This window comes from Dipodomys merriami, unplaced genomic scaffold (genome assembly GCF_024711535.1).
Source record: "Dipodomys merriami isolate MVZ:Mamm:240054 unplaced genomic scaffold, mDipMer1.0.p SCAF_21, whole genome shotgun sequence".
NCBI lineage: Eukaryota > Metazoa > Chordata > Mammalia > Rodentia > Heteromyidae > Dipodomys > Dipodomys merriami.
Window position 1 is genome coordinate 1256757 of NW_027203493.1, and position 12980 is coordinate 1269736.

The window sequence follows — 12980 nt, forward strand, 5'->3', positions numbered from 1 at the left end:
CTCTCTCTCTCTCTCTCTCTCTCTCTCTCTCTCTCTCTCTCTCTCTCTCTCTCTCCCCTACAATTTTGACCACTTTCCAAGGTACCTTCTTCCTCTCTGTACAGAAGTCCTTCCCTCTCCTCTGATTCCTCAGAGTCCTTCCCTTCTTCCTTCCTGTATCCCAGTTTCTCCAGATATCCCAGACTCCTTCTGCTGCTCTAGGACCTAAGTCTCCCCAACTCTGCACAGATATGTCCAGGCTGCTTCTAGCTTCATGGCCTCTGGTGCTATTGCTCACTGAGCCTCTCCCTCCCTAGCATTCTCACTTTCCTTCTTCCAGTTCCTTGAACTGTCCTTTTCCTTCATACTCTCCCTGCCCCAACCCCTGCCCTGACAGGCCCTGACCCAGGCAGTTTCCATAGCTGTGTCTGCTACCTAGTGTTTCCACAACCCCCACCCCCGCCCCTGTGAGTTGAGAAAGGGGTCAACTCAGGGCCTTGGGACTGGCAGCCTTGCTTCCTAATTAGCAGAAGGTAATTGCCTGGAAAAAATTTTCATTTAGAATGAGACTCTAAGACTTCAAGTTAAAGCTGAGCCAGCTGATGGCCCCTAGGGAAGAGGAGGGGGGATACAGCCCTCATCGGGGCTTCAGAAAGCCCCTCACAAGATGGAGACACCTAGAACTCCCTGCCTGGCTCACCCACAGGAACCAGCCTTAGGCTCTGGCCAGCTGGCTGGCCCACCATCTCAACTGGGTTCTGACTATATGCTCGCTGTGCAACTTAGGGCAAGTCACTTTGTTTGTCAAGCCTTTTATTTTCTCTCCTATATAATCCTAGCTTGCCCATCCCTGCCCACCTTGGCCCTCACAGTACTTAGCAGGCTCTAAGTGCTACAGAGATGAGGCATTGTTGTCTTTTCCCCAGGGCTCTCGGGTGAGAGGTGAGGATGGTGGAGAGGTGGCATGGGCTTGACAATACCTAAGGATAGATGGATCTCTGGAACACACAGCTGAGCTGTAAATCCAGAGCAATAGGGTTTCACATGTGTGCCAGTCTCTCTCTCTCTCTCTCTCTCTCTCTCTCTCTCTCTCTCTCTCTCTCTCTCTCTCTCTCTCTCTCTCTCTCTCTCTCTCTCTCTCTCTCTCTCTCTCTCTCGGTGCTGGTTCTAGAGCTTGAACTTAGGTTCTAAGTGCTGTCCCTGAGCTTTTTTTTGGCTCAAGCCTAGCACTCTATCACTTGAGCTATGGCTTTATTTCTGTTTTTTTTTTTTTTTTTGGTGGTTAATTGGAGATAAGAGTCTCATGGACTTTTCTTCCCAGGCTGGCTTTGAACCACAATCCTCAGACCTCAGCCTCCTGAGTAGCTAGAATTACAGGCATGAACCATTGGTGCTTGGCTCATGCAAGTCTTAATACTCACGAGCTACCCTGTCTGAGTGGGTACCTCACCTCTCCCAACCCTACTTTCCTCATCTGTCACATGATGCTTCCTCTGGCAGGGCAGGGGAGGGGGAAGGGTTGTAAGGCCAAATGATATAATGTTTACAGAACTCAGCACAGTGCTTGGTGTGTAGCAAGTGCTCAATAAGTGATAGCGGCTGGATCTACTGTCATTAAAGGTCATCAGCTTTACTCCATGTCTGGATCTATAGCAGCTCTTATCTTCAGATGGTTTTATTTGCTTTGCTTTGTGTTTGCCAAAGGAGGGGAGTTTCTCCAGCTAGTGAGGCTAATCTTAAGTAGTCTTAAGAAGCACCAAGCATAATTGCTACTTAGCTATAGATTAAGAGAATAGGAGTATCCTGCAGTTGTGTTCTTTCCCATCTTACCCCCAGCTCCTCACTTATTCCTAGGGAGGTGTTGTAGGCAAGGTTCTTGTTCTGGAGATTGTGAAGTAGGGGGTTTCTGCTCTGGGAGAGACTTTGCTGGCCTTGCAGCAGAAGGAATGGTTAGGTTTTGTTTCAACAAGTCCACCCCACCCTTCTGGAGGAGGGAGCCGGAAGTTTTTATTATTCCCAGGACTGGTCATCTGGGTTGAGCCTGCGCTGTGGCCCGGCCAGCATGCACTCAAGGAGACAGGACACAGTCAGACAAGTAGGAGTGTGCGGGTGTGAGCAATGCTGCAAGCTCAGAGTGCCAGATTGCCCCAGGAGCAGTGAGGGGGCGGCGGGGGCCATACCGTCTGCCGCTCCTTCCCTGCCCGCCCAGCACCACCGCTGGGGACCTTCTGTGCTCCTGTTCTGGGTGCAGTAGTACCACGCCAGCCACCAGGAGGCAGAGTGGCTGGCTACCCTGGAAGGAAGAGGGCTCTTTGTATTAGTGGTGAAACTCTTTCTGTCGGGGTTCACTGGGGGTCTTCACCAGCTGAGCTGAAGGAGCCCTTCAGATCCACCAGTCTGCAGTTGGAGATTGATTGGGAGGAACTGGTAGTGTTACACACTAAGATACCATTGTGAAAAGGCTCTAGTTTCTTGAATCCAACTGTCAAAAGCAATGCCAAGGGCGTGGAGAAGAGGAAGCCATAAAGGAGGGCACCATCCTGGCCCGAGAGAGGTTTCAGCACCAAGGCCAGGGGCAAGCAGAGGGTAGAGGTTTCAGCACCATGGACAGCGCAAAGCACCTGGCGGCTCTGTCCTCATCATCTGTGGTATGATAACGCTGGAATAGTGAAACAACACCTATGAAAGAGAACCTCAGACATCCTAAGTTCCAACAAGAAGGCCGAGAACCAGGCAGATGAGTGAGTAATCCAAGGTCATAGAGCCGAAATCCACATCTGGATTTCTACGTCCTGCTAATCACCTGACTCAGACATCTCTGGGAGCCACTTCACATGCTAATGTATCCTCCAGATCCCTGGCAAGGACTGAGAGTTCCCCTCCTCCGCTAAAAAACCCTAGCCAGGGATCTGAAACTCAGAGTAGATGATTCCTCACCCCTGTGGCCTTCATGGCTCTAAGCCTTATGTAGGAGGAAGTCAGGAAGGACAGGTGCCACTTCCTATATGGAAGCCTGAAGCCTGAGGAGGTAGAGTTGAGTCATCAGATGAGGAATTGTACAGTGCTCCTGAGATCCACAAATGAAATACAGCACACCGTTCCAACCCCAGCTTCTTTGCAGCCCTGTATTATTAATAACAATAAGATGCTGATTTAGACCAAGGCACAACTATGCATTATTCATAAGAGTAACTAGTGGTCAGGGCCCGCACTTAATCATCACACATCCCTGATCCTGCTTCCGCTCCACACTCCTGGAGGAGAGGCAGGATCATCTCACCTACTCATCTTGGGCTCCTGCTGTTCTGATGGACATGATCATTTTCATGGCTTCCTGGGCAGTTCATTGGCTTTGGGACTCAGGTGGGAGTATGTGTGTAAGGCAGCAGGTTCCTGACTTAACTCGCGGCTAGATATCCTTCGGCCTGGGATCCCTGTTCAGAGCTGACCCCTGGTCCCCTCCATCCTGGATGGCTTTAACCCTGGTGACTTCTGAGCTCAGCAGCTCTCTAGGGTCTGCAGATGGCCTGTCTTCCCTGCCTCCTGTTTTGAAGCCAAAGATGGAAGCTTGGCTCACTAGGCCTCCTCCTTAAGCCAAGAATTTGTATGAAATGAGGTAGATATGGTAAGGGGAGGGGATCACCAGGCAGAAGATATCCCTATCAACAACATTAAATGTGATAATGGATTTGAAACCCTTGGTAAAGTGGCCAGCACTTTGCAAAGTACACTTTGCAAGGTACAAATGCAAACAATTATTCCCAAGGCCGTGCTCTTTGCATGAGAGAGAGGAAGAGAGAGAGGGAGAGAGAGAGAGAGAGAGAGAGAGAGAGAGAGAGAGAGAGAGAGAGAGAGAGAGAGAGAGAGGGAGGGAGGGAGAGAGGAGGTAAGGAAGGTATGGATGAGGCCCTTGTAGCTGACCAGGTCTCACTCCCTGATGAGGAGTCGAAGTGCTTGTGGATCCTGACATGTCCCCATCCAATTTCTTGCTGGAACAGCTCCTGGCCCATCCAGATAATCCTTCATTCGCTGTTTACTCACTTGGCATCTCCTCTGAATTCTAAACTGTCTGCATCCAGCCGGCCTCTGCGGCCCCTGCCAGCATGCTCTCTCCAGCTCACTCACGCATTATCTGTTTTTATTACAGTCAAGGTTGAGGAAGCTTGCTCGTGCTAAGCCCCTATTTTGAGCTACTTGTAACTTTCCAAAACAATTCCTCCAGCCCCCCCCTCTTTTACCAGTTTTGTTCCTGCCTCAGGTGAGGCCTGAGTTGTCCTGGGCACCTCCTTGGCTTTCTGAAGGACACTCAAGAGAGAATGGCCAGAGGGAAGAGGGGAAGAGCCAAGGCCCAGCTTTCTTAGGAAGAGCAGGCTGGGCTGTCTAGCTCTTTCTTTTTCCCTTCTCCCCTATTTCATTCTCTTTTTCCTCTTACAAGGGAAAAGCTGCCAGATTCCAAGGTAGATAGCTGGGGAAGGGATGTTTCAAAGTGAAAGAGGGGAAGCAAATTCTGTAGGATGCTAAGAAACCAAGCTTTACGTAGCGATCTGAGCTTCCAGGTTTGTCTGAATGGTTTTTCTCTTCCTTTCTCCTCACCCCTGCCTCACTCCCTGGCTTTCTTGTGTATGTCAGGTTAGGAGGAATAGGGGAGGTACAACAGGCACTGAAGATGCCTCCCCCCCCCTACTTCTCTTGCCCAAATTGCCCTGGAGCTGCAAGGCTCTGCCCACTTGTAAACACCCTCCCGCCTTTGCTGAGGGAGCTTCCTGCCGAAACCTGTGACTCCAGCTTTCACTGTTTCTACCTTCAACGTCATCCTGGAGGCTGGGGGGAAGTGCTGCGTAGTGCAGGATCAGGTGGGAGGAGGCAGGCTCAGAATGGAAAGGTGCTGGCAGACAGAGCCCCAACCACCCTCAACAGCACTCTGCTCTTTCTCTGCAAGAGTTGTTGTGCTGTAGTCAGACCCAGAGACAGAGACCCAGGCATATCCTAAGCCACATCTTTCCCTCTGCACTCCTGGCCTACCTGGCTCTAGCACCCAATCCCCAGCAAGTTTGGGGATCTTTACCTGTGCTGAGTCTATCTCTGTATAGATGCTTTTCTGGGTCCCTGCCCAGGGCAGTAGAATATAGAAGAGCCTGGAAAGGTGTGTTAGAAGGGTCTCTGAAATGCTTGTGTTTACTTGAGCCTGGCTCCACCTGGCAAAATTCTTGAGAAAGTGGGAGCCCTTTCCCTGGCTTCTCTGTATTCGGGTTCCCTTGATCCTTTTCTTTATTCTCTGTCTCCGGGGTGACTTACTTCAAGGCATAGCTCCTCTAGTGTGGAGCAAGAGGAACAGCAGCAGGGCTTCTGAAAGACCTCAGGCCTCATTCTGGCTTTATGTCTCTCTTGCTATGTTCTCTTGAGAGCAATGAGCCCTTCGGAGCCTCAGTTTCCTTCCCTGTACAATGGGCATAAGAGAATTATTTTCAGAGTGATGTTGAGGACTGTGGACATGGCTCAGTGCAGAATATGCCTTGGTTACTGTGGCTTATGGCAGGTGGGATCTGGGGAGTCCAGAAAGAGCCTCTAGGAGAGGGGACAGTCTAGACTGAGAGGGTATGGGGAAGATAGAACAACCTGTGAGACCAAATGAATTGTGGGTAAAGGGGCTCTCAGGGATTCCAGTGGCTTGTATTTGCCAAAGAAGGTTCATACCAAAAATGGTTCTTGAAGAGCAAGGAAAAGAGAAATCGGACAGAGAATCAGTTAATTCAAGCTAGGAGTAAGAAGAGTCTGCTGTAAGTGTCTGTCATTGGAGAAGGCTTCCTGGAGGAGGTGGGCTTACCAAGAACCTCGAATAACTTCATGCATTGGTTTAGCAATTATTTCTCCAGTCTCTCTGTGTATGTGGGGCTTCAGAGATGAGTAATCTGGAGTTTCAACCACCAAAGTATTCCCATTGTGGAAAAGACATAGAAAGCTAATTATTAACCCCAAATGGTGAGTTGTCATAGCTCCTGGAGATGGAGAAGGACTTGTGGGAGGCAGGAAAGCTCATCTTTGGCTTCAGGCCTGGAAGGTAGAGAGGGTAAGGTAAGGTGAACTGGGGGAACTGTTCCTGCAAAGGCCCCTAGGCACGAATGTGCTCGTTGGAAGGAGGAAAACGGTGTGGCTAGACAGTCCAGTGTGGCCCCTTACAGAACACCGTCACGTCACGTGGTACTTAAGGAGACCACTGGGGCTCCAAGGCCTTTAGTTCTCCAGGCCTCTGTTTCTTCCCCCAAGAAATGGAGCTAATAATGGCTTGAGGTTCTGGCGATGGGGCATATAAAGCTTCTGAGGCAGTGTCTGTCACATTGTGTGTCCTCCATGTTCGCTATTATTTGGTCCTGACAGCCCCCCAGCAGGGGCAGTCAGGGTTTATTATCATCATTTGAAGGGTAGGCCTTGCCTTGGTGCACGTAGTGGCCCAGGCCCAAGTCGGGGCTCGGACCCAGGTCATCTATGCACAAATTTACTGCACGTGCTCTTCTGTGCCTTAGAAGGAAGGAGCAGGACAAAAGAAGAAATAGAATTTAAGTAGACAAACAATGTTACATTTCAAAGGTAAAGAATTCTGAGAGGAATGACATGCACAGCTAGACTTCCTGCATATGTGTGTGTGTGTGTGTGTCTGTGCATATGTGTGAGCACATATGCATGCATGCCTGTGCCAGGGGCGAGACTCCATAGGTGAGGACTGTGGGTGTCCGTGTTGGGGTCTGTGTCGCTGTGCCTCTTCCCGCCTCCCCGCTGTCCTCCTGCACCCCTGGGGGCAGCTAGCCAGCTTTGCTCTCTGAAGTCCATTCCCTCTCCCGCAGCTCCCCTTGGGCCTCTCAGCTGCCCACGGCCCTGTTTGATTCTGTTCATCCATTAATCATGGCTTGCTGAGGAGATGAGAAGGACAGGGGCAGAACCCTGGCAGGGCACTGAGTTGGGTCTCCAGTGCACACCTGAGGCCCATTCTTGCTTCCAGCTGTCTCACACACACACACACACACACACACACACACGCGCGCGCGCGCGCGCACACACACACACACACACACACACACACACACAGTCCAAGTCTCCATCCTCTCCTTTCCCTGCTATGGGTGTCCTAGGCTAGTTACTGGGACAAGGGGGGTGATTAGTGACACATAAAATTGAGTAAGATGTGACCCCTAACCTGTGCTGCCCTGTGGGGATGACTCGAGTGTATCCAGTTCTGATTCATTCAACACTGATTGAACACCAGCTCCATATGCCCCAGATATGGCGTGTACAGGTTGTGACGTGGCGAGGTGAGGATAGTAGCTGGCATTTATTGCTTACTTACCGTGTCAGGCACGGTGCTAAGCACATTATGCATGCTAATTCCTTGAAACCTCACAGCAGTCCTATGAAAAATGTACTTAATCGCTCCTCACCCCCTTTATAGATGGGAAACCAAGGCCCACAGGGATTAGGTCATGGTGTTTGGAAGAATCTGCACCAGAATCTGAGCCCAGGAGCCTGACTGCTGAGCCCTGGCTCTTAATCACTAAAAGACAGTGTTATGGGTACTCAGAGGCAGGAGAAAATAATCTCCCCCCCCACCCCACCCCCAGACAAAATAAAGAAGGCTTCATGGAGGGAGTGTTTTCATCTAAGACTAGAAAAATCAAGTTTGTCAGGCAGAGTTGGACATGGAGAAGAACAGAAGGTGTGTGTGTGTGTGTGTGTGTGTGTGTGTGTGTGTGTGTGTGTGTGTTCAAAAGAGAGAGACTCTGAAAGTCTCACATTGACATTGACGCCTCTCCCGTCCCTTCTTGTTTGAATGACAAGTAAGATATCCTATGCAAGCACTGAATATTCAACAAATGTGTGCTGAACATGTCTTTGTGCAGATTTCACCCCTGACTTCAGGGGCCCTAGAATGAAGTATACACAAGGTGAGTAATAACTAGTAGCCTCCATTGATATCCTTACTTCCTGGGATTTCTCCTCATTCATTCTCACAACAAGCATTGATGGGACACCTATTGTATAGCAGAGCCTGGTATACTGGGACGCTGGGAAGAGTTTCCAAATGAGAGATGAAACCCTGCTAGAGAGAGGAAGACAGCACGGGCATCTTGTCTCCAGGCCTTCCCCTGACACTTGCCAGGAACACAGCCTTTGCTCAGTGGACACAAGAAGATCATTTAATGCCCAGTACAGGCCTGGGCATTACACAATAGTGTGTGTGAACCCACACCCCACTCCCAGGACACCCCTTTGAGTGGCCCAGTCAGCCTGGCTGTGCCCAGCTCTTGGCTCACCCTACCTCTCAGGTCTGTGGATGTCATCTGTCTGCCCTTGTCTGTGTCTCACCCCTGGGGAATCCACGATGTCTCCTCTGCCCAAGGATAGGTCGTGGAACTCAGCCCTGTCAAAAGGCTGACTCGGGCTACAATATTTTCTTTCCCTGAATGTTAATATGCTGACGATAAGGGGACTTGAAACCATGTGTGTCATCCGAGGAAGGGATAGAAGGGCCTGGGCAGCTTTGCCTGCAGAAGACTTGAAGGGGACATGGGAACTGTCAGCAAGGATTTGGAGGCCTGTCATGTGGCAGAGTCCTTGTAGTTCCAGAGGTCAGGTGGAGGACCATGAGGGGAGAGAGTGTGTGGACTTCCAGGGAGACAAATTGGGCTCCACACAGGCACAGCAGCCTTCCTGACGGGGCCTGGCCATGCAGGGACAGCCTCTTGCAGAAACAACTCCCTGTCCCCACCAGGACTGGGGGAGGGGCACCCCCATGACTCTCAGGGTCCCCTCCAGCCAGAGACACAGTGACACCAGGCCCTAGGAACGGCTCCCTCTCTGATGGCAGGCGAGAACACGCTTGCTCCCCTTGATGGCACGGCACTCGAGGGCACGCTGGCCAAGGACATCTTGTCACTTTTATTCACAACATCAGTGCAATTTGCAATCGCAAGCATTTGTTTCACCCTGCCTTCAAGGGCTGTGTGAGGGCTGCTGAGGGGGCTGGGGGATCTTGTGGGGGAGGAGTCACTGTTCCAGAGGGGTTCAGCTTTCTTAGCAACACAGCTCCTTCAAATGGAATTTTCTGCAAAAGCCTAAGATGTGAAGCCAAGGGAAATACTGCTGCTCTGATTGAAGAGGGCTTAAGAGACCACAGCCTATCGGCTCAGTCCCCACCTCCAGAGCCCCTGACTGACTTCAGGGAACCCTGGGGGTTCCAGGGAGCAGGCTTTGAGAACCACAGACAGCCACCTCTGTTAGTGGGTGTGAATGGCGAAGGAAGCAGCATGAATTCTAACTGAGCCACCTGGGCTTGAGCTCTCCCACTGCTAGCTAACTGAGTGTGAGCATCACGTTGACCCGTCTGGTGCTCAGTTTTCCTCATCTGTATAATAGGGACAACTCATAATGCATATCTCAGTTGTTGTGAGGACTGAGTTTTTCCTGTACACGGAGCACCTGGAATTCCTGGCTCATCTTCTATGCGAGGAGGGGTCACTGATGTGTGAGACCTCCATGGGCAGGATCTGATGTCCGCAGGTTGTCCAGGTCACAGCTCATGGTTGCTGTGGGCCCTGTGGCTGACAGTGAACTGGACGCAGGGGCTTCTGGTGGTTGAGGCTATGCACTTGGCACAGGCGGAGTCCCTGTGGGCCTGACAGGTGGACAGGCTTGGCAGAGGTGGCAAAGAGACTTACATTAAGAAGTCCCACAAAGATGCAAAGAGAGAGGTGGGAGCTGGGCAGCAGCCTTGAGAGAGCAGGCCCCCCATGGCACTGCAGTGGTGGGGGGAAGGAACTAAGAGGCTCTGCAAGTCAGGTGTCTGCTAGTTCCTCCACAAGGCCTTCTGGCCAAGCAAGAGAGACCAGGAGAGGAAGGGAAGACAGAAAAACCGCAGGAACTGGGACCAGACAAATATCTCCAACTCTTAATTACCACAATCACTGGCACCAAAGAGCCCACGCAGGCTCCTCTGTAAACACACCCCATCTCCCTGACTTCAGGACACATCCCAGTGCACACATATTTACAGTGCACGCGTGATCTCTGCTGTTCTCTCTCTCTCCTCACTCCCCCACATTCCCACTTTGGGTCAAGGTTTTGCTTTCCTTGCATTTGGTTTAGACTCGTTTACAACCACCTGTGAGGAAGACAGAGGAGGCTGCTAATCCACATTTACAGAGGAGAAAAATGAATGCTTATATGACTTGTCCAAAGCCACACAGCTAGGAAGAGACAAGATTCAGGAAAAAACCTGGAGTTTCTCCCCCTCCCCCCATGTTTGATCTCTTTCTTTGAAGAGCATCAAGGTCTTCATTTTCTGAAGCATCTGGCCCCTGAGCAGCACAAAATGTGTGCCAGAGCCAACAGGATTGGAGGGAGGGCCAGAGGTAAGCTCAGGGGCTAAGATGGAGAGAGCAGGGATGGGCAGAGACTTCCAACATAGTAAGCTGAGCCAAGGTGGGCAGAAGGTTCTGGAAAATTCCTCTTTTTGGGGGGAGGGGGGTCCAGTCCTGGGGCCTGAACTCTGGGCCTGGGCACTGTCCCTCAGCTCTTCAGCTCTTCACCTGAGCCACAGTGCCACTTCTGGCTTTTTTACTTTTTGTTTATGTGATGCTGAGGAATCGAACCCAGGGTCTCAGGCATGCAAGGCAAGTGCTCTACCACTGAGCCACCTTCCCAGCCCCTAGAAAATTCCTCTTAAGGACACATATGGCTGTTGGGTCTTGAGCAAGCAAACACTTAAGAAGGTCCATGGTGCGTCAGAGGCAGATGTGCTCAGAGAACTGTAGGAGCTACTGTCCTTTGGTCCCATTTCACTGGAGCTGTGGCTCAGAGTAGGGTGTGAGTGGAAGTCTGGAAAACTACAAGAACAGTGGTTTCTTCAGAGAGATCATGGGCCCGGTGAAGTCTGGCCTCTCTCTGCAGAGTGTCAAGTCTGGAGGATAGCACTGAAAAGAGATGCCAAGTGGCACAGTCCCCCCATTTTACTGAGGCATGGAGGAAGGGAAGGACTTCGCAAGTTCATCCAGCAAGGCAGAGCTGGCAGTAGAACCTGGACTCAAAGCTCCCCATGTCCTAACCAAGAGGGAAGAGGAGGATATGGGTTATTCTGGAGCCGGGAGGAGGGGGGCCCTTTGGGATAGACCGCTGAGGGTCTGACTGTGCCTGTCCTCTTTAGGGGCACCCACCCGTGATGTCCTCCTGGTCTCTGCCATCATCACCGTCAGCCTTAGCGTCACTGTCGTCCTCTGCGGCCTCTGCCACTGGTGTCAGCGTAAACTGGTGAGGCGCCCGTGGGTCCCTGTAGGGGGTTGGGGGAAGGTGGCCCTGCACCCCTCCCTCCACAACTCCAGACATGTGCTTAGCTCCAGCTTGTGCAGATAGCCCACCTGCCCACACAGACACAGCTCCGTGGAAATTCATGCCACATGCACAGTGCACAGTGTGTGAATGTCAAAGCAAGCAGCGTGAATTCTAACTGAGCCCCCTTGCCAGGGCATCCTGTGTGTGCCTGCGTCTTGGTCCCATACGTCTCTTTTTTACCTATAGAAGCACAAACGTGGGGACACATTTGCGGACACACTTAAACCTTTAAGGCTCGAAACTACACACGTGCGCGCATGCATGCAAGGACACGTGTGTGCGCACGCGCGCCCCACCGCCCACATAAAGAGCCCCAAACTCACAGGAGCCGAGACTGGAAATTGAGGCCCCTCCGACCCCTGCGCCCCGCCCCGCCCCTCTCCTCTCACGCCCCGCCCCGGTGGGCGTGGCCGAGTGGCATCTTCTAGCCAATGAGGAGGCAACGCCCTCAACCTCCCCACTCCCAACAGCACATCCATCCCGGTTCTCCCGGGTTTGTACAAGCACAAACGGCTTCTTTTCATTTTTAACGAGGGCTGGGGAATTAACGAGCAGGATTAGGCCATCAATAAGTAACGAGACTGTCAGGAGGGACATTCATCACTTTGGGGCCCCGGGAGCGGGAGCGCGCTGAGCCTGCTCGGCAGGCAGCCGCAGCCCTCAGCTCCACCCAGCCTGCAGTTCTGCGAGCCCCCACCAGCAGCCCTCCATCTGGCCTCCTGCAGCCCCACCCAGAAACCACAGCGGGACTTGGAGGGCTACAAGGGGAGAGGTGTCCAAGGTTCAGGGCCTTTGCAGGGCTCAGGTGAAAAAAAAGGTCCCTGGCAGACTCTCCCTCGCCCCCCAGTTGAGAATGGTGTGAAGTGGGGGCAGAGCTTCACATTGGGAACTCCATTCGGTCCCAGAGGGACTATTAGGACAAAGGGTGAGGGCTATAGCCATGGGCACTGAGTGGGTGAGAGGCTTCATGTCCCATGCCTATAGGGGAAGAATTCTCTTGGGGGGGGGGGAAGATTTATTGGTCTTATGAGAGACCTTGGTCTGGGAACCCAGGAGGTGCTTAAGCCAGCACAGCTTCTATAGTAGAAGCAAACTCAACTAGGATGTGGACTGTCAGACAATTCCAGCCTCTGGGGAAGAACTACAAAGCAGGCCCGCTCAGATCCGTGTGTGTGTGTGTGTGTGCGCGCGCACGCGCGTGCACTCACACACATACACAAGTGTGAGTATGTGATTGTCCCAGCCCAGCCAGCCCTGCAGCAGGGGTGTGGACAGAGCTGGTTACCCTGCACTGTTCTTGGGTCCCCCGAGTCTATCTGTGTCAGAATTTCAGGGGTGGTAATGGAAGGAGCTTGGCCTCAGAAACCAGGGGAGTGGCTGAGCACACTCTGCAGCCCTGTGCTGGCTCCTCATTGCCAGACCTGTTAGGCTCTTTGGTCTGTCTGTATTTGAAGACAGGGCAAGAAGGTTGTAGGCAGGCATTGCTGGTGACTTTGGGTGCATGGGGGCGGGGGAGGGGAGAGGTGTGCCTTTGTGATGAGTATGTTGGAGCAACAGTGTGTATGTATGTGTGTATGTATATATGTATGTATGTTGGGGGGGAGGAAGCTGCCTTCCCTGAGCAG

The 12980-nt window shown here is 52.0% G+C and overlaps 1 protein-coding gene across 5 annotated transcripts in view; it reads left to right on the forward strand.

Moving 5' to 3' along the window:
* The window catches only part of Syt7 (synaptotagmin 7), a 60188-nt gene that overhangs the window by 11169 nt on the left and 36039 nt on the right, over positions 1–12980 (forward strand). For 4 of the 5 annotated variants that reach the window (XM_070032176.1, XM_070032178.1, XM_070032179.1 and 1 more), the window contains exon 2: positions 11171–11274. In XM_070032176.1, the coding sequence (XP_069888277.1) occupies positions 11171–11274 (104 nt within the window). Of the gene's footprint in view, positions 1–7766; positions 7914–11170; positions 11275–12980 lie in introns of those variants that run through there. The other variant, XM_070032177.1, reaches the window with a different exon arrangement.